The sequence below is a fragment of the Gymnoscopelus microlampas genome, assembly GCF_963454915.1.
Source record: "Gymnoscopelus microlampas genome assembly, chromosome: 11".
NCBI lineage: Eukaryota > Metazoa > Chordata > Actinopteri > Myctophiformes > Myctophidae > Gymnoscopelus > Gymnoscopelus microlampas.
In genome coordinates, this window is record NC_139948.1 from 4,419,273 (window position 1) to 4,444,575 (window position 25,303).

Sequence of the window (25,303 nt, forward strand, 5' to 3'; positions counted from 1 at the left end):
AGGCGCTCCAACAAACACAGTTGGCTGTGTTGATGGTGGGAAGTGGAGTGGAGGGTCATCTCTGTCACTACAATCTCTGTCGCTGTACACTAGTAGAGTGTCCCGGTTTTCAACATTCACTACCAAATAATCCCTAGTTCACGAGTAAATATCCCTTTGTTGTATACTACATTTCTTTACATTATTACATTATTTATTACATTATTATTTCAAAATGTACATATTTTTAAAGTAAAATAAAAAATCTTCCAACAGAATTTCATGAACAAAAAAAATAATCTAAGAAACTCTATAAAATAAATGAATGAAAAAAGAAAAAAAAAAGTTTAAGAATGTGACACGTTGTGAGCTTGTAGATCGGCCATTTTCACTAGTTTGGGTTCCCCGGGAAGACTAGTCATCAAATCTCTCTTGTGGGTCACAAGCTAAAACATTTGGGAACCACTGCTCTACGTACAGTAGATTGTTTAAAATAACCTTTTTTTATTAATTCAAAGAAGTCCCACCAGAACAAAGAACCCCATTCAATCCCCAAGCCCTCGCAGCCACTGTTTGTCTGTAAGGAGAAGCTCTTGTCCAAAATGAAAGCATCATGGGGGGATGAGGTCATCGGAGGCATTACTCATCATACAAACATTAGGCCACTCATCATCGCAGGAAGAATGATTTGACCAAATTAGGTGTGATAGAACATGGCTAAACGTGATGGATGACTTATGGTGTTTAGGCCACATACATTTCACCAGCATTATCTCACTGAATTGGCTGCTTCTCAAAGTGGGGTTTGGGGACCCCCAGGAGTCCTTGAGGGGGGATCTAGGGGGTCCCTGCACCTAGATGGGAACCAAATGGACAATTACAGGTCTGTAACTCTTGACAGTGTACAAATGGAACCAAATGGACCCGTAAGGGTCCATTTGGTTCCATTTGTACACTGTCAAGAGTTATGGGGGTCTGTGGCCTGATGCCTTGCCAAAGTGGGGGTCCTTGAACTTAGATAGGTTTGAGAACCACTGCATTAAATGACGCACAGTGGATGTATTGACCTTTGACCCTTCCTTTAGCACCAGGACTGTGGCCTGAGAAGTCTTTGCTTCATCCGTGAGGCTATAGTTCTAGTGGTTGTAAGTAACTAAGTACATTTAAGTACTGTACTTACGCAAGTAAACATTTTAAGTACTTTTGCTTTACTTAAAGGGATAGTTCACCCAAAAAATCATTTTGTTTCTATATTTTTTTGTTTTTGTCGCATTCCTAAGCCAATAATTTGATGACCTGCGGACCGGAAGGCAGTGGTTCCGGTAGGAGACACAAAGGAGACTCTTTGTGTCTCCTACCGGAACCGCTGCCGGTCATCGAATTATTGCCTTAAGAATGCGAAAACCAAAAAAATATCCATGAATTCAAGTCTCCATTTTGGGGGTGAACTATCCCTTTAAGTATTTCCATTTTTCAATACTTTATACTTCTACTCCACTATGGCACATATTGTATTTTTTTTACTCGACTACAATTATTTGGCAGCTTTAGTTAACTAGTTACTTTGTGGATTGATATTATTATTGCAAAACATATACAAATGAAGCCCTATTTTATTATTCCTTCTTTTCGAAAAATAGCGGCTCTACAAGCTCATGTCGCATCGTGAGCTTGTAGATCTTCTACTTTCCAAAAAGTATGACTTTTTTTTTTTATTGAGTACTTTTACTTTGGTACCGTAAGTACATTTTGAGCTTTTGTGCTTTTTGTGCTTTTTCAAGTAACCGTAACAGAGTGGTATTGCTACTTTTACTTTAAGTAGATAAAAATACTCGTTCCACCACTGCTAGTTCTCTCTCCTGTATTTTGGTGTTTTAATAGCTGAGGAATTCCGGGGCATTCAGAGGAAGGGTTGGATGGCATTCCAGTGTGGGCGTGAGGGAGGGTTCTGGGCTGGGATTAGATGCCCGTCTGCCCACCAGACTCCACCAGGCCAACTGGAATGGCTTTATTAACCCATTCAAACCGGGAACGCATCCGTGTAACCACTTTAACCATTATTTTATACTTCGGCTATTCAAAAATAGCAGATCTACAAGCTCATAGCGCGGCACTCGGTGCATTTTTTTTTTTTAATCGTGGAAATTTGTGCGATTCTTTTAATATATATATTTTCTAAAGCGAACATTTTTAACTCAAATCTTTGCTTCATGGGGGGTCCCTGGAACAACATATTTTGAGATGGGGGTCCGCAGCCAAATACATATCATTTTGGGGGTCCTTGACATGAAAAGGTTTGAGAACCACTGATTATAGCTACATACGTTTTTTCAAAAAACTGTCAGGATTTAGAAGACATTTGTAGAATCCCCCAGAAGCAAAGATTTGAGTTGAAAATGTTTGCTTAAAAAAAAATATAAATATATATATTCAAAGATTTGCACACATTTTCACTATAAAAAAAAGGCAGATCTACAAGCTCATAGTGCTAAGATAATGGTTAAAATGGTTAAAATCTTTTTATTTGCCTTTTGTTATTGACCTGTATGTGAAAATCTAAAATAAAAAAACCTTGAAAAAAAAAACAAGAAATGACTAAAGTCATAATATAGAAAAAAAAAAGGTTAAAATCTAAAATGACAGATGCTTACCCGGTCTTAATGCGTTAATACACTCAGTCCATGGAGTTTAGGTCAATGATTCTCTACCTCTTTCATGTCAAGGTTTGATATAGAAGAATATATTGCTGTTGTCGGTCAGAATCCTCTTATCACCATATTCTAACTTCTTGTGTTTTTTTGTTTGTAAATCAACGCCCTACTTGATCACACTACAGCGTCACACAAAAGCATCAAAAGTAGGAGAGCTTGTAGATCTGCTGCTTTTGATGCTTTTGTATTTGAATCCTGAAAACGTTGAGAGCCACTGGTTTAATGTTCCACCCCTCTTGCTGTGTTGATTTTGACAGCAAATTTTGATTTAGTTTTAGTATAGTCTTTTGAATAAATTTCCATTTAGTTTTAGTCATAGTTTAGTCATCTGAAATGTTTTAGTTTTTGTCTAGTTTTAGTCAACTAAATATCATCAGATTATAGTCGACTAAATCTACAGTTGATTTAGTCGACTATAATGTATTTTGGCGGTGCCTTGATGGCGTCGTAATGGCTGATTTTACTTTTTGTGTGAAATCGTTGTGAGCTTGTAGATCGGCTATTTTCATAGAGCAACACCCGAGAGCAACCAAACTTAAAATGACTTGTCTTTCAGTTCCATTGGATCTCTTCTCCACTAGTCCCTCACTAACATTTTAGTCTAAATGGTAAATGGTGCATTTATATAGCGCTTTTATCCAAAGCGCTTTACATAGATGGATGGAGGAGGAAACCATGCAAGGCACCAATCTGCTCATCGGGAGCAATTAGGGGTTCAGCATCTTGCTCAAGGACACTTCGACACTAACTCTGGGGGAGCCCACCAGCCCGGGATCGTACTGGGAACCTTGCGGTTTGCAGTTCACTCTACCCGGCCACTCTACCCCTGAGCCACTGCCGCCCCCAGTCTAGTTTTCATTTGTTGACGAAATTGTCAATATATTTAGTTTTAGTCATCGTAGCTTACTTTTTATTTCGTTTTCGTCAGTGAAAAAAGGCAGTCGACGAACATTTTTTGTCACTGTTTTTGTCGATGAAATCAACACCGCCCTCTTGCATGATGTGACAAGAGGGCAGGGACAGGTATTGACAGCATATACGTTTACCGCATGACAGGCGTATACGTTTACCGCATGACAGGCGTATACGTTTACCGCTAGCTGTCTATAGACCATATTCACACGGCGGCCATGTTGCCATTAAGTCAATGGCACAAGACACTCTTGAGGAAGGTCCAGACGGACCGAAACGTTTGTCAATAAAAAAAGTGAGTTCCCACAGCAAGATACAGTGTGCGGGACTTCTTGTTTGATTCAGATTATCTACTATCCAACGCACCTGAAAGAAGTAACAGTGGATGTGCGATTATTCTCTCTACATTGGTTCATTAAGTCAATGAAATGCCACCCCAGCTGCCACAGCAACGCAATGTTAAATTCCAAAATGGCCGCTGTGTGAATATGGACTATAACAGACTGTGTGTGTCTTGTCTTTGTACGTGGAGCTAATCTCTCAAAATGCTGGAGCGACCAGCGGCCAGATTCCTTCCTTGCACACACTGCCAATAGGCCCGAGAAATATCTGCAGTAATTCTCTTTGACATGTCTACTATACTTATAATATAATTATACTTAAATAATAATTATAATTTTTCACTTTTAATGATTATAATGGAAGTCAACGGTGCTCTGGTCGGGCTGAATTCTTGCCCAAATTTGGAGTCTTGTCAGACATCATAGACGTGTCATAGACGACTTTTTATTTGAATGTTTGACTTTTATTTACCCAGGGAAGGGTTTGCTTAGCACTAGTGCACTTTTTACCATGCACACCCACACACACGCATTAAAACCTGGAAACAGCCCAGAATGGCCACTGAGCAGCTTACATTTGAGCAGTTTTGCTCAAGGGACACTTCAGTGGTATTGAGGGATGTGTTTTCACCGGGCCGTTCAAGTGCCGCGCTATGAGCTTGTAGATCTGCTATTTTGTTTAAAATCGTCACAGATAATGACTGACACCCAGGCTCAGGCATGGTCACATGCAGTCCGGCACCGACATTGGAGCCACACCGTTCCCATGTGGGTCCCGAGGTCCTCATGATTCCATTTTCTCGCTATTCTTGCCCGTTTACTTTGCTATTTTCTGCCTTTTATTAGTGGCTTTAATCGGGTAATGCCCTCTACGTGCTGGCACTTGACACTTCACACGAATGTCATTGTTCAGAATGAGCTCTTCTTGTGTTATACTGTGTGGCATTTGACAAATGTTGAAGTGAGAGGAAGAGCGCAGTGGTGGAAAAAGTACTCAAATGTTTTAGTAAAAGTATCAATACTGCAATTTAGAAGTACTCCGTTACAAGTAAAAGTACGGAATTCAAAATTTACTTGAGTAAAAGTACAAAAGTATTGGTATAAAAATGTACTTAAAGTATCAAATGTAAAAGTACTGAAATGTTTGAAAATAGCCTAGGTATAAAATAGGGCTAAAGTGGTTAATGTATGTTTTATAATGTAATAATGTATATCTGCAAAGTAACTAGTAATTAAAGTTTTCAAATAATTGTAGTGGAGTTGATCACATTACTTGGTGCTGTTGTATCATTTCTGTTGGGGTATAAAGATAAAGAAAACTTTATTGCTTGTCCATTAAATTTGACATAAAATGGAAATGTGCCGTTGGCACACTGGCAACCAGTATACAAACACAAATGCAATAAAATACAACAATATAAAATGCGTTCCCATAACACAGCAACAGTGATCATGGGCTGTAGGGATTGGGTGGGTAGGGTTATTTAAAAATGTTCTTAGTTAAAATATCCACTGCAGATGGGACGAACACATTATTTTAACCATTCTTTTTAGTTAACGGTACTCTAAGCTTGATGGTAACAGCTGAAATGAAGGGCGAAGAGAGTGGGTAGGGCCATTGTAAACCTGAATTGCCCTTTTTGGTTATGGAGCGATTGTATGATTATGTCCTGAGGTTGCAATTGTTTCTGTCTCCAATGATCTTACTAGCCTGCAGTGGTAACTAAGTACATTTACTTAAGTACTTTGCTTGAATACAATTTTGAGGTATTTGTATTTTGTACTTGAGTATTTCCAAATTCCAATACCTTTACTGCTACTCCACTACATTGCAGAGGCAGATATTGTACTTTTTACTCGAGTACAATTATTTGAAAACTTTAGTTAGTAGTTGCTTTGAAGATTTTGATTATTATTATAAAACATTCGTTAACCACTTCAGCCCTATATACATTTCGGCCATTTGAAAATAGCAGATCTACAAGCTCACAATGCGCCGCGATGCGACACATTGTGAGCTTGTAGATCTGCTATTTTCAAATGATATTCATACATTTGAAAACTTGAAATGGGACATTCTGCATAATGAGTACTTTTACTTTTATTCTATTGTCTTTTTTATGTCCAATGTATTTGTATTTAAGTTCATAAAGTTAACGTAAGTATAACTAAATGCATTTGAAATTAGATAAAATGTTACTTTTCAGGATCCAATTCAAAAATAGCAACAAAAACAATCTGGATTCCAATTTAAAAATTGCAAAAAAAATCTGATCTAGAGCTCAAAACGCGTCGCACTGCGACGCATTTTGAGCTTGTAGATCGGCTATTTTTGCTACTTTTGTGTGACAAAGAATGGCGATACCGAGTTAAGAGGTTTCTGCCCGACAGTATATGCAATGTGGCCCTCTGGAGTGAGCGTGGAAATAGAGTGGCCCTCTCCAATCCAATCATCAAAGTTGCCCACCCCTGCCGTAGACCACGGTCAGGATGTGTTTACTAGCATTAAAACTTCTCAGCATCCTGATAATATGGAGCCTTTGTGTGTTTCACCTTTTTGGTTTATCAAGCAGCATTCGCTAGCCTTCTGTATCGATGCTGAGATTGAGGGGAAGACCTCGGATAATTTCATCGATTTGATCCTTAGATCTCATCTCTTTTGATCTGAACTCTTGATTTCTTGCGGTTTGATTCCAGATTGGATTCTGTGAGCATTCAAAATGCATGAGCTCTCTCTCTCTCTCTCTCTCTCTCTCTCTCTCTCTCTCTCTCTCTCTCTCTCTCTCTCTCTCTCTCTCTCTCTCTCTGCTTTTTGAGCAGTCAGGAGATTTGATGCGATGTGACAGGCAGGCCTCAGAGGAAATGTAACCCCACGCTGTCTGTCTGAGTTCCGAGCGGCTTGTCTTTTCTGTGTCACCGTCCCGTCCATGTCACATTCTGCCTAATAAAGCCTGATTTATACGTTGTTTACTAGTCTACAAGCCCGCGATGCGACGCGTTGTTTAGCTTGTAGATCTGTTACTTTTTCTCAGATCTTAAAGTTCAATAGACAGCATTCAGCCACCAGATGTTGCACTCTTGACACCTCATTTGCATAACGTGATTTTTTTTCTATCACTTTTTTCATTTATTTTTTTATATTTTTTTGGGGGGAAAATGAAAAACAATATCAGTCACCAGAACTGATATTGAAAGAAACAAATTATTTTGAAGGTACCATATTTGTATAGAAAAATGGATATCAAATATCTAAATACTGAATCAAGCAACTCAAAAACTGTCTGGGGTTCTCACTAAAGCCTGAGTAGACCTTAAAATAACCCCGGACATGTTTGAAAGTGAAATATCCCTTCATGTCTTATTTCCTCGACTCACTTACAGTATGTAAGGCAGTAATTGTGCCTCTGTCCCCTGCCGATTGACCTTTCCTTTTGGAGAGGTCAGACTTATGACAGCTGCGCAGTGGTGGAAAAAGTACTCAAATGTTTTACTTAAGTAAAAGTATCAATACTGCAGTGCAGAAGTACTTCAACATTTACTTGAGTAGAAGTACAAAAGTATTGGTATCAAAATGTACTTAAAGTACCAAAAGTAAAAGTACTAAACTATTTGAAAATAGCAGATCTACAGAGATCTGCTATTTTCAAGTAGCCTAGGTATAAAATAGGGCTTAAGTTGTCAATGTATGTTTTATAATGTTATTGCATTATAAAACATACATTGACAACTTAAGCCTTAATTTCTGCAAAGTAACTAGTAACTAACGTTTTCAAATAATTGTAGCGGAGCAAAAGTACAATATTTGCCTCTGAGGTGTAGTGGAGTAGAAGTAGAAGTATAGACAATTAGAAATACTCCAGTAAAGTAAAAGTAACTCAAAATTGTACTTGAGTACAGTACTTGAGTAAATGTCCTTAGTTATTTTACACCACTGCAGCTGTGTCATGTCAGTTTTGACTCTTATTCATTCGTCATTTATAGATGTCATAAAGGACGGCGTCAGCGCTTAACGCTATGACCATCCCATGTATGGCCGGCGAGCAGCTCCTGTTGCTATCTATGCAAAGTCAGCAAACAGCTGCCTTATGAATGCACACAGTTGAGTGACAAGGCTGTGGCCTTGACTCTGTCCTTTTAGAGACGTGTGTGTGTGTGTGTGTGTGTGTGTGTGTGTGTGTGTGTGTGTGTGCGCGTGTGCGCGCATGCATTACTATACTTGTCCAAATGTCCCCCACCCCAAAAAAATGAGAAATAGACATTGTGAGGACAGTTTTCCTGGTCCTCACGAGATAAATGCTTGTTTTGTGTTTAAGAAAGGTTTCAGGGTAGGTTAGGTATTTAGAGGTTAGGTTTAACCCATTTAAGACCTGAGACCGATTCTGCAAATGTCTTCTAAACAGTTTTCTGAGAATAACCCAATGATATGCGTTTCTATATATCAGTGGTGCCCAAACCTTTTTCTTGTCAAGGACCCCCAAAATGATTTGTATTTCGCCACGGACCCCCCATCTCAAAAGATGTTGTCCAGGGACCCCCCAGAAGCAAAGATTTGAGTTGAAAAATATATATATATTCAAAGATTTGCAAAAAAATGTCAAGATTTTTCAAAAATAGCAGATCTACATCTACATGTAGATCTGCTATTTTTGAATAGCCAACGAAGTCGGAAATGACACAGATGCGTTCCCGGTCTTAACTCATCGAGTGCCATTAACGTGTTTTTACCGCTATGGCGCTGGGTGCCAATGACGTGTTTGACGTGTTTTTGAAAAAAAATATATATAAAAAAAAAAAAAAAGAAACATGTTCAGAACCCAAGATATCATCATCTGAAGATTTGCAGCTCCATCCACTCCTTGTTTAACTTATAACTGAAAAAGGCTGTATCTCGCTTCCTAAGCACTTTTTTTTTACTTTGAAAAAAAAACATATTTCTATATAATTCTGGCAATTCTGGCACGTTAATGGGTTAAGTGGTTGGAGTCGGAGTTATGCCTGATATATACTTAGGTGTCTTATGACGGGTTAAAAATTGATATATATATATATATATATATCTCATAAAATAGCCATCCGTGTGTGTGTGTGTGTGTATTTGTGTGTGGGGTCTGTGAGAGTAATGACGTGTCTCGAAAGGGAAAGGTTTCCATTTAATTGAAGGGGATGTGTGTGTGTGTGTGTGTGTGTGTGTGTGTGTGTGTGTGTGTGTGTGTGTGTGTGTGTGTGTGTGTGTGTGTGTGTGTGTGTGTGTGTGTGTGTGTGTGTGTGTGTGTGTTTGCGTGCACGCACGTGTGCGTGTCAGGGTGTCAGTGGCAGGCGGTGGCTTTGGGACCGTAGAGACCCTTAAACGAGGACCTGAGAGAGAACTGCAAGTGACATTAATCACTGTCGGCGTCATTACTCTGTCAGGAGGACACGACCCTATCTGGGGACCTGAGTTGATTAGAGGGCCATTTCACCCATTTTAAAACCTTATCTTCATATACCTGGTCCTCACTAATGTTGTATAACTGATAATTTAAAGAATGTTCATCTTGTGAAAATGCGAAAAAGGTCTATTGAGGTTGTAAATGTTTTAAGATGGAGAGTCTTTTTTGTTGTTGTTTTTTTCCCCCCCAGAACATCTTCCTTGTTCTATGTTCCATAACAGTCTGTGGTTTGATGTGTGACTAATGTCATGACATCACTGTCAGACACTCTGTGCCGCGCTATGAGCTTGTAGATCTGCTATTTTTGAATAGTCAAAGAAATATAAAAATGACACACAGACAGACACATTCCGGTCTTAATGGGTTAAATAGCAGCTTGTAGATTGGCTATTTACCGCGTGACGGAGTAGGGAATTAATTAAATGGAAAAAACCTAAAAAAGTAGAAATATGGAGGAAACAAGGTTTATATATTCCATCCATTACAGAATCTAACAATTGTCCGTACCGTCCCTCTACGCAGTCTGTCCCCGAGCCTGTGGTCGTCGCAGAGCCTGAGCCTGAACCCGTGGTGGTGCCCGAACCCGTGGTGGTGCCCGAACCCGTGGAAGAGACGTTGCCAGAGCTGATCGTACCAGTCGAACCAATGCCCGAGCCAGAGGTGGTGCCCGAGCCCGTCAAAGAGCCTGAAGGTTATTATAGTTTGACTTTTTTCATTTGTTTTTTATTTTTATTTCATTTTGTTAAAGCATGTTTGCTAGTTTAGTTTTTATTTTGAGAACATGCTGATGTCACTTGTCTATTTGAATTATTTATTATTATTTAATATTAGTCTTAGTTAAAGGTGGGGTAAATTATATTTTTGGGTCAAAACGACCTTTAACACTATATTTAGCACTATATTCTGATAGTAATCATTGCTATAGTGTGTTTGTTCAATAACAGGGGCCTCCCTGTCTCTCCAGCTCTTCAATAAACAGAAAATACATTTTCAGGTAGGTGACAAATCTTCAGCCAATCAGGAGACAGTACCAATTTATCAGCTTCAATTTATAGTTGTTCCAGTTCCAATTTTGTCTGCTCATTTCCAGTGGTGGAAAGTAAACTAAGTACATTTACTTAAGTACTGTACATTTTTTAGGTATTTGTACTTTGCTTGAGTATTTCCAATTTCCAATAATTTTACTTCTACTCCACTACATATCAAGAGGCAAATATTGTTTTTTTTTACTCCACTACAATTACTTGAAAACTTTAGTTACTAGTTACTTTTCAGATATAAATTATGATATTATGAAACATTTACCACTTTAGCCCCATTTTATGCATGGGCTATTTGAAAATAGCCGATCTACAAGATCTCAACGCTTTGCATCGCGACACGTTGTGAGCTGATTGGATAAAAAGACCTGATTGGATACAATTGGTACCCCTGTGCCAAGGCCAAAAATACATTGTAAAAAAAAAAAGTGCTTAGGCCGAGATACAGCCTTTTTCAGTAAGAAGTTAAACAAGAAGTGAATGGAGCAGCACATCTTCAAATCATCATATCTAGGGTTCTGAACCTTTTTTTTCAAAAAAAAAAAAGTCAAAATTTGTTTAAATTTTTTGTTTGTTTTTTGTTCATGACGTCGGCGACGTCAATGGCACTGAATGAGTTAAAGAGCTGGAGAGACCGGGACACCCCTGTTATTGTTGTTAACAACCACTCTATAGCAATGATTACTATCAGCATATATAGTTATTTAACACTTATTTTAACGAAGGAATAACACTTACCCTACTTTTTTTATTTTATTTTACTCTAATGACCTTGCTCACCCTGTGTCTGTGAACCAGTGTATGAGCCAGTTGAGCCAGTTGAGCCAGTTGTGGAGACCCTAACCTTCGAGCCAGAACCCGTGATGGATGAAGCCCCAGTGTATGTCGCTGAGTACGCCTCAGAGCACATCCATGAACCTGAACCCTTCAACTACAACGGTAAGCAGTTTTTTTTAACTTAAAGTATAAGTGGCAATACCACAATGTAGAAATACTTAAAAGTAAAAAAAAAAGGGCCTGCATTCAAAGTTTTACTTGAGTAAAAGTACAGAAGTATTGGCAGCAATATATACGTACTGAAACAAAGTAAAAGTACTCAAATAAAAAAACAAATAAAACTTTTTTGAAAATAACTACAAGCTTTGCGTCATGATGTAAACTTAAAACAGTGCTTAAGTGGTTCATGTAAATCTACAAAGCAACTATAAAGGTTTCCGATAATTGTATTGTAATGGAGTAAAAAGTACGATATTTGCCTCTGAGGTGTTAGTGCAGTAGAAGTATAAAATATCGAAAACATTCTATATTCGCTTTTATAAGTAAAACACGTTGCTTTGCATCTGTTCTTTTTGGCAAGTTACGTCGTCGTGCTATGAGTATAAATGTGGCTTTAACCCATTAAGACCTGGACCTGGCTACGAGCTTGTATATCTGCTATTTTTGAATAGCCCAAAGAAATCTAAAAATGACACAGATGCGTTCCCGGTCTTAATGGGTCAAATCAGTGCATGACCCCCACTTCCGTCCATACATTTAGGTCTGTAGCTGTCGGTCCTTCACCGTGGCTTTTACCCCACCGCGTTGCGTAGTTCTGTGTGGACAGCTGGGGCGCGTTGTGGGGTGTTTACATATGGCGGTGTTCTTCTGCTATATAAAGTGCTCATTCCACAGCAGAGCCAACAGAAACACTGGCTGGTTATGTTCTATATGGAAAGCCCTCCCTTTACCAGTAAAATCTGTCCTAGTTTCAGGACTGTGTGCATTTAAGGCCAGGACTTACTACTATGTTGTTGTTTTTTATTCAGAGCCTTTCAGTTCAGCTCCGTGCCCGGTATAGTTCTTATTATATCGGATACAGCAGTGGCTCTCAAATGTCATTTCGAGGGGAACAGTGGTTCTTAAACTTGTTTGCTTTGAAAACGGCACAATAAAACCATAGCCATCATGATTCAATGAGTGAACTTTAACCTTTTTTGAGGAATGTGAAACGTAAACATTACAAATACGAACTGGAATGAGAGAGTTGAAATGAGGGCCTCCCGGGCGGATTTATTTTCAACTTTGGCCATAATATTATGTCCAGTTTTGATGTCGATATGTTCAAAACAAATCAGCACAACAGCAAATAAGTACTGAATAGTATTGCTTTCTATTCAACATTTGTTCTCGTCAAGATTTAGATAGCTACAGTTTAGCTGGGGACCACCTGGAACCCTCTCAAGGACCCCTTGAGGGCCCCCGGACCCCACTTTGAGAACCACTGGGAAACAGGGCACTGCATTATTATGACCAGGGTTGTGTTTGCATTGGAGGCCCTCCTTCCTTTGCATGCTTAAACCTCTCGAGTAGTAAAAAAACGCTGCTTCAAAACGTGACTGTGCAGAGAGCAGATAACATGTTTCCGGGAACAGCCAATAGCTTTGCCTCTCTGGCAAGTCTCCGGGCAAGTTTATTTCTTAACAACGAGGCAATTCAATGTGCTTTACATAAAACATTATACAACACGTTATACAAATTAAGAGAGAGAGAGAGAGAGAGAGAGAGAGAGAGAGAGAGAGAGAGAAAAATTACTTTAACGCCTATGTCCTTAATAGGAAATGCCTATTCAGGACACGGAGCACACAAAACAAAAAAGAAAATACAATATAAAATGACATTTTAATACAGTACAAAAAAATGTGAGTCGGGCGCTCGGGTGGCACAGTGGTAAAGTGCCTGCCCACCACAGTGAAGTGTGTGGGTTCGAATCCACCGTGGTGCATCCGGTTTTGTCGAGCCTCTGCGCGAACACAATTGGCCCGTGTTTCGGGGGAGGGAAGCCGGGCGCGGAGGGTGATAATAGTCACTGCAAGTACTCTGGGGGGGGGGGGGGGCGGCACCTGTCAGCAGGGAGTGTTCATTTCAGTGAACGGCAATGATTCGTTCAAATGATTTGTTCGCGTTCTCGTTCAGTAGCGCTATTTTCTAGTGAAAAAACACCATCGCGGGAGCGTTTTATTACGTCGCGCGTACAGACCCGCCCTCCCGTCCTGTGTACGGGGGGGAGGAGATGGGGGGGGCATGGACGATAGATAGCATGAACGTAACAGTTTGGGGAAGTGAACGAGCTCGTTCACGTTTCACGGTGAACTAGTTACTTTGAACGAATCGATCACGAACGACCCATCACTACCTCCCCCCGGTGGGGGCTCCTCACAGTCAGTCGGATACAACAGCAGTGACAGTGCGCACAAAAAATGCGTGTGGGGAGGAATGAATTGGCATAGCGACTAAATTAGGGAGGAAAGAGCGGTAAAAGACGAAGAAAAATGAGTGTTAAAATAGTCTCTATGCACAGCAGCCATATTGGGAATGAATTGGGCCCCTTCCTTACTTCCTTCACAGGTGTTACCAATAATACTAATTAAGGCTCTGTTCCATTTAGTGTGTTATAGTGGTTGTCTGTTTTCAAGGATCCCCATAACTCTGAGAGTGTACAAATGGAACCAAATGGACCCGTAAGGTTCCATTTGTACCCTCTCAGAGTTACACACCCACCATAAGGGGCCATTTGGGAACCAAAATGGAGTGTTTCTAGTGAGCCAACATGCACATTATCAGCACCCTGATCAGAATGGAACAGAGCCTTCATTAGTATCATTGGTAACACCTGTGAAGGAAGTAAGATGAGGCCCAATTTCTTTCCAATATGGCTGCTGTGCATAGAGCCTATTACAGTGCAGAATAAGTAAAGAAATGTAAATAAAAGGCAGCGCAGCGGCAAACAAACGTTTTTTTAGCTGTGATTTTAAAAGAAGTGAGAGTTGTGGCAGACCAGCAGGTTTCTGGGAGTTTGTTCCAAATGATGGTGGTGCATGAACACTGAGCTGGGTGGACGGTGTAGTGACTTTTCATGGTACACATGTGATTATGTGGTTGTGCTTCCTCTCTAACCGTGGTGAGGAAATGGACCGTTAAGATATGCTACAAAATATGCTGAAAAGTGCCAGACAGATCTTTGCGTTGATCAAAGCAGGAAATCCTCCTGCATGCAAGATTAAGTATGTCTCTGTCACATTGGCACGTGACAGTATGTGACAGCACACACAACACCACATTACAACGACATAATCGTCACTGTCGGGTGGAAACATCGTATGTCCAAAGCTGTCACTTTTCAGGGAATGTAAAAAAAAAGAACATGTGTTCCAGTGGGTGGTTATAATTAATCACAATCTCGTGTTAATAGTTTATACTGACACAAAACCCACAGACAAACTGAACCACTTTCAACCTGGTGTCTCTATTTTGGGTCATGTCATAGGCAAATCAGCATTTTTGCAAATACCGAAAATAGCCGATAAACAAGGTCATAACACAAGCTTGTAGTTTGGCTATATTCATTACTTTTGTGCGATACTGTCATATGAAAAAGTATAAAATAGGGCTTTAATTTATGAAAAAAACATCAAAAAGATGAAATATGGACATTAGGGATGCACAATATTGAAATGATGGCCGATATCCGATTACTGATTATTTGCATGGTCAAATCGACCGATACCGACATTGCAACATTCTGGAAGCAGATGCAGACTTCTAATAAACAGTGCATTCTTATTACCTGATTCATTAGGCCTACTGATGCACATATTAGTTCAAACAAGATGATGTACTTTTATTTAGCATTTTTCTTATTGATCATTTTTAAAACTTCTCCAGAAAACACTGATGGAATCAGTAGCCTTCATCATCACGAAAGTTTTTTTTCAGCTTCGCATTCAAACGTAAATATTACAAAACCAGATAAAACCGCCTCGAGGCGTTGTGAGCTTGTAGATCTGCTATTTTTGGCACAGGGATAGGTGTCGAGGGAAAATGGAGCAGACCAAGTAAAAAAAGGTTTAATCTGAAACACAATTGTATACAATATAGTGTGGGTCCCTGCTTCATCTCTCTCTCAGCTAGGGGGTCCTTCGGCCTGAAAACGTTGAGGACCCCTGCTTTAAGGAGATCCGAGGATTCGGTCCGATAAGAGACACTATACAGTATGATCTTTATTGTAGCTGTGGCCTGACCAACTGTTGAGATAAGTCATTCAGCTCCAGTTCCAGACATTAGTGCTGGCCAGTGGCCAGCGTCTCTAAGCAGTGTCTGTCAGCGCTGCAGTGTCTCAGAACAAGTGTCCAGATTAGTGTCAGATTATAACATCATTATAATGTCAATCCCAGCTGACTCGGGCTCTCAATACAAGCAAGAAAGGAGCCTTCTGTCTTATCCTGGCTTAAAAGCCTCGCTACGTAACCTTTCTTATATGAATAAAATGTAATTCTGTCCAATCTGTATGAGTATATGAGTAGAGTATGTTAAAAGAGAACAAAATGTGTCTATGTACATTTTATTATCATTTTAAAAGCTGTAATTCGTACGAGAGAGGTAGTTGAAACGACACATCTAGGGTCCAATCCAGTGTGTTTGTCTACAACAGTGGTTCTCAAAGTGGGGTCTGGGGACCCCCAGGGGTCCTTGGGGGGAGGGGGGGGGGGTTCCAGGGGGTCCCATCAAAATGAGTTAATATAGCATCACAATCATTTTAACCACTTTATCTATTTATATGTACGCAGCGCGGGTGTTCGAGTCAGGATTTCAGAGGCAATTATGCCGGCTGCGGGTGAGCGGGTCAGCCGCTCTAACGCAAAAAATATGTATATATATATATTTTGAGGCGGGTTGGGTTCTGTGGCCGGGCGGGGCGGGGCGGGTCATGAAAAAACCTGACCCGCACATCACTAATATGTTGGCTATTCAAAAATAGCAGATCTACAAGCTCACAGCTAGCTTGTACATCTGCTATTTTTTAAATGTTTTGAAAAAAAAATTGTGAATAATTTTGATTTATTTTTTTAAACATACATCTTCTCTTCTGGGGTTCCCTGGCAAAACCTTTTCAGATGGGGGCGGTCCTCCGCCAAATACACATCAGTTTGGGGGTCCTTGACATGAGTCAAGAAGGTTTTGTTTGTCACGAAGATAAGAACAGATAAGAATAACAAACAAAACATGAAGAAGGCTTCAGCAGTATCCAGATCAGCATAGCACAGTAACTGTACGGGGAAAAAAGGTATAATATGCAATGAGCCATATAAATATAATGTTTCAATGGAAGACTAGGGAGATCACTAGTTATATTGTATTAACGTAATCTAGCATATAGATCGGTTCAAATAACATTCTATTCATTAAGGCTGTAATCTGGAACTTATCAGTGGTGGAAGAAGTACTCAGATATTTGACTTAAAGACGCACTGAAGTGACATTTTCGGTCATTTTATTTTGAAGGTTCAGCCCGAAACGTTGGCTCAACGACTCTAAACCAATCAGAAGGTCCCATCCCTTCAGGCTATGGGACGTTGGATCTCAATCACTTCAGCCGTGCTGGCACCCGGCTAGTGTTTGTTTACAAGTGAGAGAGAGACGGCCAGTGAAGCACGTTTGCTACTACCTGGCTTATTTCGAACCTATAATGTTTTCAGATACATATTTTAGTGTGCAGATGAAGTTTAAAATGAGTAATACACTCATCTTCAATGAGATTCAAAACGGAGTATCTCTGTAATTAAAATCAGCTGTGTTTGAAGAACGTGCAGCTATGGGAATCAAACAGGTGCATGTAATCAAGATTCATTTATATTCGTGAAGGCTGTATTATGTCATCACGCAGCACGTTTTCGTTTACAGGAAGTAATTAAGATTGGCTTTTTAGGGACTTTAGATGTAAAAATTCACAAAAATTGTTTTTTTTTATTTTTTTTGGCATCTATTGTTAGGTATGCCCATATGATGACCACGGATATGCTCTAAAAGTGTGAAAAACATATTTTTCATTTCACTACACCTTTAAGTACAAGTAGCAATACCACAATATAAAAATACTCTGTTTCAAGTAAAAAGCCTGTGTTCAAAATTTTATTTGAGTAAAAGTACCAAAGTATTGGCATCAACATACTTAAAGTACCAAAAGTAAAAGTACAAAAATGTTTGAAAATAGCAGATCATAGCCTATGTAAAAAATAGGTTAAAAATTGTTAATTTATGGAAAAAACACAAAAAGCCAAAACATGGAGATAAGATGTTTCTGCCCGACGATATGCACGTTGTTTTAACCTGTTCCTCTCTGCCGTGTTCAGACTCGGCCGCCGTCGACTTCGTCCCCGGCAAGAAGCAGAGCAAGTTCGAGACCCTGATGACCAAAGAGGAGATGGAGGACGAACAGAGGTGAGACCCCGCCCCCCCCTGCCATGCCCCGCCCACTGCTCCTAGACCCCTCCCTCCCTCCAATCCACCGCAGCACGACCGTTTCGCCGATCGTTCCTTGACCACAATGCCTGGCAACAGTGGTCTCCGTAGCAGGTTCTGCTACGCGTCGCACCGTGTCGCGGTGTGGCGCGTTTTGACTGTGTAGGTCACCTATTTTTTCGTTATGCGACCAGAGTATAAATCGTGGCCTTAGCGCTGCATTAACAACACATTGCAAGAAGGTGTCCAGTTGTAAAGCATCTTTTCAACGCGTACTGTACATGATGTATCGTATATACTGTGAGAAAACATCATTATGCGTAATGAAAAGCGTTTTTGGGGCGCATCCTTAACCCATCAAGACCGGGAACTCATCTGTGTCATTTTAAGATTTCCTTTGGCTTTTCAAAAATAGCAGATCTACAAGCTCATAGCGCGGCACCGAGTGCCGCGCTATGAGCTTGTAGATCTGCTATTTTTGAAAAAATCGTGAAAATTTGTGCAATTTTTTTTTTTTAAGCAAATATTTTAACTCAAATCTTTGCTTCTGGGGTTCCCTGGAACAAAATATTTTAAGATGGGGGTCCGCGGCCAAATACATTTTGGGGGTCCTTGACATGAAAAAGTTTTGAGCACCACTGATATAGCAATATAAGATTTTTCAAAAAACTGTTAGAGATTTAGAAGACATGTGTAGACTCTCCCAGAAGCAAAGATTTGGGTTACAAGTGTTAATATGTATATTCAAAGATTTGCACACAATTGTTTTTTTGTTTTTTTTCCAAAAACAGCAGATCTACAAGCTCATAGCACGGCCCTCAGTGCCGCACTATGAGCTCGTAGATCTGCTGTTTTTGAATAGCCCAAAGAAATCTAAAATGACACTGATGCGTTCCCGTTCTTAATGGGTTAAATGCTAAACATGTTGGCGGTAAACCGGGCGGAACCTGCTACGCTTGCTACTTCTCATCGAGAAGCCGCATGGCATTGTGGTCCATGCTAAAAAAATCACAGAAGCATGCATGCTAATGCCAAAAAAAAACAACTATACTCTGCGCTGGCCTCGCTGCATCCTGCTTGTCCTTTTTATCCCACGTCTCAGTGTGTGTGTGCTTCATAATGCAGAGCTGACATTTAGCTGCGATCTGACCTGATGATGCAGGAGAACTGGTGTCGCACCCACAGCTACACCGCTAATCCTGCAGAGCCTTCAGCTGAAAGTCACTCCTCTCCTGTGTCTAATCAGAGGACATAGTAGTGCTTTTAACCCATTAAGACCTGAGGCGACAGTTTTTTGAAAAAAATCTAAAAGAAAATGTTTTCAAGATTTTTCAAAAATAGCAGATATACAAGCTCATAGCGCGGCACTCGGTGCCACGCTATGAGCTTGTATATCTGCTATTTTTGAATAGCCAAAGAAATCTTAAAGTGACACAGATGCGTTCCAGGTCTTAGGGTTAAAGGGGGTGTAAGTGATTTCTTTTTGTTGTTTGTTAAAATAAGTGTTAAATAGCCCTAGGCCTATATTCCGATAATCATTGCTAGAGAGCGTTTGTTCAGCAACGGGGGTCGCCCCGTACCCTCCAGCTCTTGAATAAAAATCAAACGCATTTTCAGGTCAGGGTACCACTTTTTATCCAATCAGGAGAGAGAACTCATACAGCAGGATAAACAAGTGAACTTGGAGGTGGTGACACGGAATGCTAAAATTGAGCGGGCAAAATCGGAACTGGAACACTTATAGAAGCTGATAAATGATCTTTGTGGGTCAGTTGTATCAAACGGAAGTGCATATTATTTCTCCGCTCGGTTTCGATCGGCAGCCGCGGGGGGCACGAGGAAAAGTGAGGAAGCCAGGCTCCTCTCCCTCCCTCTCTCTGTCTCTCTCTCTCTCTGTGTCTCTCTCTCTGTCTCTCTCTCTCTCTGCAGCCAGAAACTCTCCAGTAGTCCTTTCCGGTCAGTGTGACCTCATACTGCATCTGGACACTAATGTTTGTCCCCCGCGTGGCTCTGCGTCTGTCCTGCAAAACACAACCCTGAGGCCTCCCAACCCAACGGAGCTGTTACTTAACCTAGGCCAGTGCTGCAGACGCTATCTGCTACTGATCTCCATACTGTGCTGTATGCTGCTGCTGCTGTGGAGGGTCTCGGAGGCCCCAAGAGGGCCCGTTTAGGAACTGGAAGTTCTCTGTGAATGAGAGGAAAAAGGGGCCGACCGAGGACAATAGAAATACAGTACACCCATAAGTATTTATAGTTGCTTGGTGTCACAGCAGCACCACAGACGCATTGGTACACTACAGTGTGAAACCTAAAGTTTAAAGGCTTTTTAACACGAACGTGCGTGTAAAACGTGAAATTGTAAAACACAATGTAAAATGTTAGGTTTCCTTTTTTTTCCCAAGGCGCACGGCGCAATGTAAAACGTTAGGTTTAAGTTTTATTTTTTAAAGATGCATGGCACAATGTAAAACGTTACGTTTAAAGGTGTAGTTCACCCAAAAAATTACTTATTTTCTATCAATTACACACCCCATTTTTTTGTTTTTGTCGCATTCCTTAGCCAATAATTTGATGAAGGTAGGAGACTCTTTGAGTCTGCCGGTCATCAAATGATTGGCTGAAGAATGCGACAAAAACTAAAACAATCTCCATGCATTCAAGGCTAAAATAAGTTTGGGTGAACTACTCCTTTAAGGTTCTTGAAGCTCTCTGATTGGTCCGAACTGTGGCAGCCCCTTAAAATGTCTCCTGGGCTTCGCAGCGTCATAGTAGCTGAAAGCAGGTGAAAATAAACATTCGGCGGAAATAGCCGAGCTGCGAGCCCCCGTGGCCCATGTGCGGGCTTGTAGATAAGCTAATTTCGGCAAAGAGACGTTATCTAGTGGAAGAAAAGGAAGGGGGGCCTAGTATAGAGCCCTGGGGGGGGGACCCTTAAGTGGTCCTCTTCTTCCATTCTCGCGTCAAGTCTCCCGAGTTATCAGTCCACCGCCGTCAGATCTAAAATTACATCTCTTCGGTGTAGAAATTGGATTACATTATGATGCAACCCCCCTCCGCCCCACTCCTTCCAATCCTTCATTAAAGCCCCCGTTGTGCGACACAAGCCACGACCCAGGAAACAAAGGGAACTATGTTGTCATGTGTCACAACAAGCCAGCTCCCCCTCCCCCCTCTCCCCTCCACACGCTCCACCAACAGACTACGGCGTCAGCCAAAGCCGTACAAATGTATAGCTTCTACTACCGCTACTCACCGCGTGCCGTGGTGGAAAAAAGTACTCAAATGTTTTTACTTAAGTAAAAGTATCAATACAAGTAAAAGTCCGGAATTCAAAATTTGCTTGAGTAAAAGTGCAAAAGGCATTGGTATCAAAATGTACTTAAAGTAGCAAAAGTAAAAGTACTAAAATGTTTGAAAATAGCAGATCTACAAGCTCGCAACGCGTCGCATCGCTTGTAGATCGGCGATCTACGAGGGGTTGTGCGCGGTTCACAGCACGGTGCAGTGTTGTAAAGTAACTTTACTCGAGTACTGTGCTTTGTTAACCACTTGAGCCCCATGTGGTCAAGTGGAGCCCCTCTGGGCTCTGCACTAGTGTCTTTTCTGTTCTTGTGGGGAATAATAGCTTGTCGATCTGCTATTTTCTGCGAAAGCTTTCGCCACGATACGGATGCTTGGGTTTTAAGTGGTTAAGTACAATTTGAAGTACTTCATTTGGGTATTTATATTTCAAAATTTGACAGCTTTAGTTACTTTGAAGATTTATATTAATACAAAATATTCATTAAATGATAAATGATGATGTATTATAATAGGTTAATCTACCCAGCAACACAAAGTCATTAAAATCAGCCCCCACCTTTGCCTATTAAAGTGATGAACACATTAATGCATCACTAATTACAATCCAATAGTATGATTGTGAAATGGACCCACTCTCCATAATTAAATTCAATTTTGACGTCATTACTTTAGTCATTTTACTCCAGTAACATTTTGAATACAGTACTTTTACTTACAACAGAGTGGTATATGTCTTCATTGTGGTATTGGTACTTTTACTTAAGTAAAAAATCTGAGTACCACGGCCAAGCTCCCTCACAGATCTAGGATCAAGGAGGGAGGGAGCTTAGGGTCTTAGAAGGAGCTTAGAGTGGAGCTCAGAGGGCTTTAGGAAGGAGAGAGACAAACCACATTGATCAGCCGGTGCGCGCTCTCATTGCTTGGTATCTTTACGATGTTTTTGATGTTCCTTCGTACATCAAATGAAGGCCCTGCTTTTGGTATTTCACTTTAAAACACTTCAGAGGTCATTTTAACGTCTACTCTGGCTTCCATCAGACAAGCCACCCTTCCTATATGAATCCATTGTAACTTCAAACTCCATTTTAACCATGTTAGACTCATTTACAACACACGTCCCCTGGTTCTGGTGACTGACATTGTCCTTATAATGTGCCAGGGGACCCTGCCTGAAGGACACTATCAGTTACCAGAAACAGGGACATGGGTTTTCAGTGAATCTAGTGAAAAACTGCTTCAAGTTGTCGTGCGCATCTCCCCAGACCTGTGTAAATGGTAGCTTCCATGCGCTGTGACTACCTATAACCTGTTTTTACGGTTTCAGTTTGCACACAAGCTGCACGGCGGGACCACAGCTATGTAAATCATTGATATAGCTAGGAACCAAAACGGAGCCTTACAGGTGTGTAACTGTGAGTTAGATTAACACTCAGGACTTTGCAGTGTGCCTAGTTTTATTATAAAATGAGGCATAATGTGTTAATTCCACGGCAGGAGATATGAGATGTTGTTACCTGCCATTAGTTTTGGTGAAAAGCCTGCATTTACAGTATATGGTATCGGTTTATATCGGAATCGGAAATCAAGAGTTGGACAATACTCTAAAAATCGGCAAAAAAGCCAATATCGGACATCCCTTCTATATTCTTTTGTTTGACTGAAACTGTTACATGAACCCAATGTATATATCAAGGTTCAAGGGGGGCTTTCGGGTTTTAGGGATTTTCTTGTCTGTTTTCACTGTTCTGCTTTTCACCAGAGCTTTCACTTCTATCCTATCTTTATCTTTCAGGATAGAGCTTACAGCAGATTTTACCTCTCTATAAACAACGCCAACAGGCCACAGTGTGTGTTAGAAACATAATGGTAAGATCATATTTCTCTTCAATAAACCCCACCCGCCCCCCACCCCCCAACCAAACCTCGTCCCTTAAATGAAGAAAAAACACCTGATTTCCAAACTGTATCCCATTGTTCTGATGGGAGGTCGATGATATACTATGGAAAGAACTAACCTATGTCTTCAGTAAACGGCGCCTTTGGCGTCATTATTTCATGGAGGCATAGGGTATTTTTTCCCCTAACTATATCCCCCCACACATTTCTTTTGCTTCTTTAGTGGTTCTTCAGTGGTTCTTTGTTATGGTGGAGGTATACTGTATAAGATTTTTTTAAGCCCAAATTTTCTGAATTCATTTTTAAATACAAAAAAATCCATACTTTAAAAAAAAAAGAAAACGTTTAAGAAATGGTGAAAATAGCAGATCCACAAGCTCACAATGCGTCCCACCGCGCTGGATTGTGAGCTTGTAGATCGGTTATTAAATAGGTGATTAATTCATAATGGATTTTTTATGTACGTTTGGGTCTCGGCCTCGAGCTGAAAAGTTTGGGAACCCCGGCTTCAGAGCTTTTATGCTGGTTCTTCTGCTCAGTCTAATGGTTCTATATAGCATTGGTTCTCAAAGTGGGGTCCGGGGACCAAATAGACCCTTGTGGGTATGTAACTCTGAGAGTGTACAAATTGAACCAAATGGACCCTTACGGGTCCATTTGGTTCCATTTGTACACTCTCAGAGTTAAATTAACATTGATTTTACAATATAAATTGGGGTCCCAGAGATAGAAATGCCATTAAATGGGGGTCCGCGTAATGCATGTCAAACTGGGGGTCCTTGACATTGTTGAGAATTACTGGTAGAGTCGTAAAAATCTTCTCTTATGGGGTTCCCTGGCATATCTTTTGAAATAGGGGTCCGCGGGCTAATAAGTGTCAATTTGGGGGCCCTTGACATGAAAAAGTTTGAGAACCAGTGCTATATAGCACAATTTGGCAAAGGTGCTATAGAACCTTTAAGCTAGATGCTACAGTATACAACACCAACAGAGGTTCCTCTATGAGTACGAGCCAAAGAACCACATCTCTGTTTAGTTTGTATTATTCATCTCCTCACATTGAATAATGGCACCTTGCCTGTAAAGGTGTTATAAGTGATATGTTTCGGTTAAAACAAACACAAGAAAAGTGTTAACAGGTTAATGCTGTATATTCTGATAGTAATCATTGCTATAGAGTGTTTGTCCCAGTTCCAATTTTGTCGACTCATTTTCCTGTTTGAGTTCTCTTTCCGGGTTGGATAAAATTGCTATCCTAACCTGAAAATACTGTTTACTAAAGAGCTGGAGAGACTGGGTAGACCCCTGTTACTGAACAAACACTGTAGCAATGATTACTATGGGAATATAGAGCTATTTAACACTTATTTTGACAACAACAACAAAAAGTCATCACTTACACCACCTTTTTAGAGACAGTTCAGCTTTCCCTCCATCACCCCCCCCCCCTCCATCACCACAGCCAATCACCACACCTCGTCCCATAAGCCCCCTCCCTCTTCCCTTAAAGACAGCCCACCCAACCCTTCATCAATCCCACCTCCACGCTGTTTTGTATATGTTAAGCGCGCTAACTAGCTATACTTTACATTACTGCTGACAATTTGACCAAGCAAACCCTGTTTTCTGGATGACTGGTTTTCCTCTACCTTCCAGTAAGCCTGAGAGTGTACAAATGGAACCAAATGGATCGTAAGGGTCCATTTGGTTGCATTTGTACACTCTCTGCGTTAAAATAACAGTGCAGTCACTGGGCTAACCATGCAAAAAAACAGTGTTTTTGGTCCATATTAACCCTTGTTTAGGTGCGGTAGCCTGTACATTGTCCCCTAGTAACAGCTGCCCGGGTGGCGCATTTGTGGGTTCAAATGTCCCCACGGCGTGATTTGGGAACCAACCGGAGCTTTGGGCAAACCACGCCCCCCGGAGCTCTCTGTTGGGTAAAGCGAGCTTGCTTTAACATTGATCGAGAGAGAGCGCACCACAACCGCTTTAAAAAAAAAACGAGCGAGTTGAGCTGATATTTAAGATATGTTGGAGCGAGGAGATAATTACAGCTGCAGGAGCATATCTCACGTGACTGAGAACGGTACATACCGCAAACTGTACAGGAAAATAGGGCGTGCATTATTTTATAATCGAATACTATAGATAGATATTTGCGATATGTCATGAGAGTGGAATGAAGAGATTTTAGGGTAGTAGTAGTAGTTTTTTTTCAAGTGTCCTGACTGCGTGGCATAACATACATATAGGCCCACCTATATACATATACGCTGTGCTCTAATTATAAAATAATGCATAATTCTATTACTATACCACCTCCAGGGGTGTGGTTTGCCCAAAGCTCCGGTTGGTTCCCAAATCGCGCGTCCCTACGGTGTCACCACAGTGGACAGTATGACATGTGGGTG

General features: G+C 40.7%; 1 protein-coding gene across 5 annotated transcripts in view; it reads left to right on the forward strand.

Moving 5' to 3' along the window:
- The window catches only part of LOC311056193 (uncharacterized protein), a 49,476-nt gene that overhangs the window by 17,257 nt on the left and 6,916 nt on the right, over positions 1-25,303 (forward strand). For 3 of the 5 annotated variants that reach the window (XR_014601857.1, XM_084072639.1, XM_084072640.1), the window contains exons 2-5: positions 9,895-10,063; positions 11,211-11,351; positions 17,579-17,666; positions 22,786-22,859. Coding sequence is in view for 4 of the 5 variants with exons in the window: in XM_084072639.1 (XP_083928765.1) it covers positions 9,895-10,063; positions 11,211-11,351; positions 17,579-17,666; positions 22,786-22,819 (432 nt within the window). In the remaining variant the exon portion in view is untranslated. The remainder of the gene's footprint in view (positions 1-9,894; positions 10,064-11,210; positions 11,352-17,578; positions 17,667-22,785; positions 22,860-25,303) is intronic. The other 2 variants (XM_084072641.1, XM_084072642.1) reach the window with 1 other exon arrangement.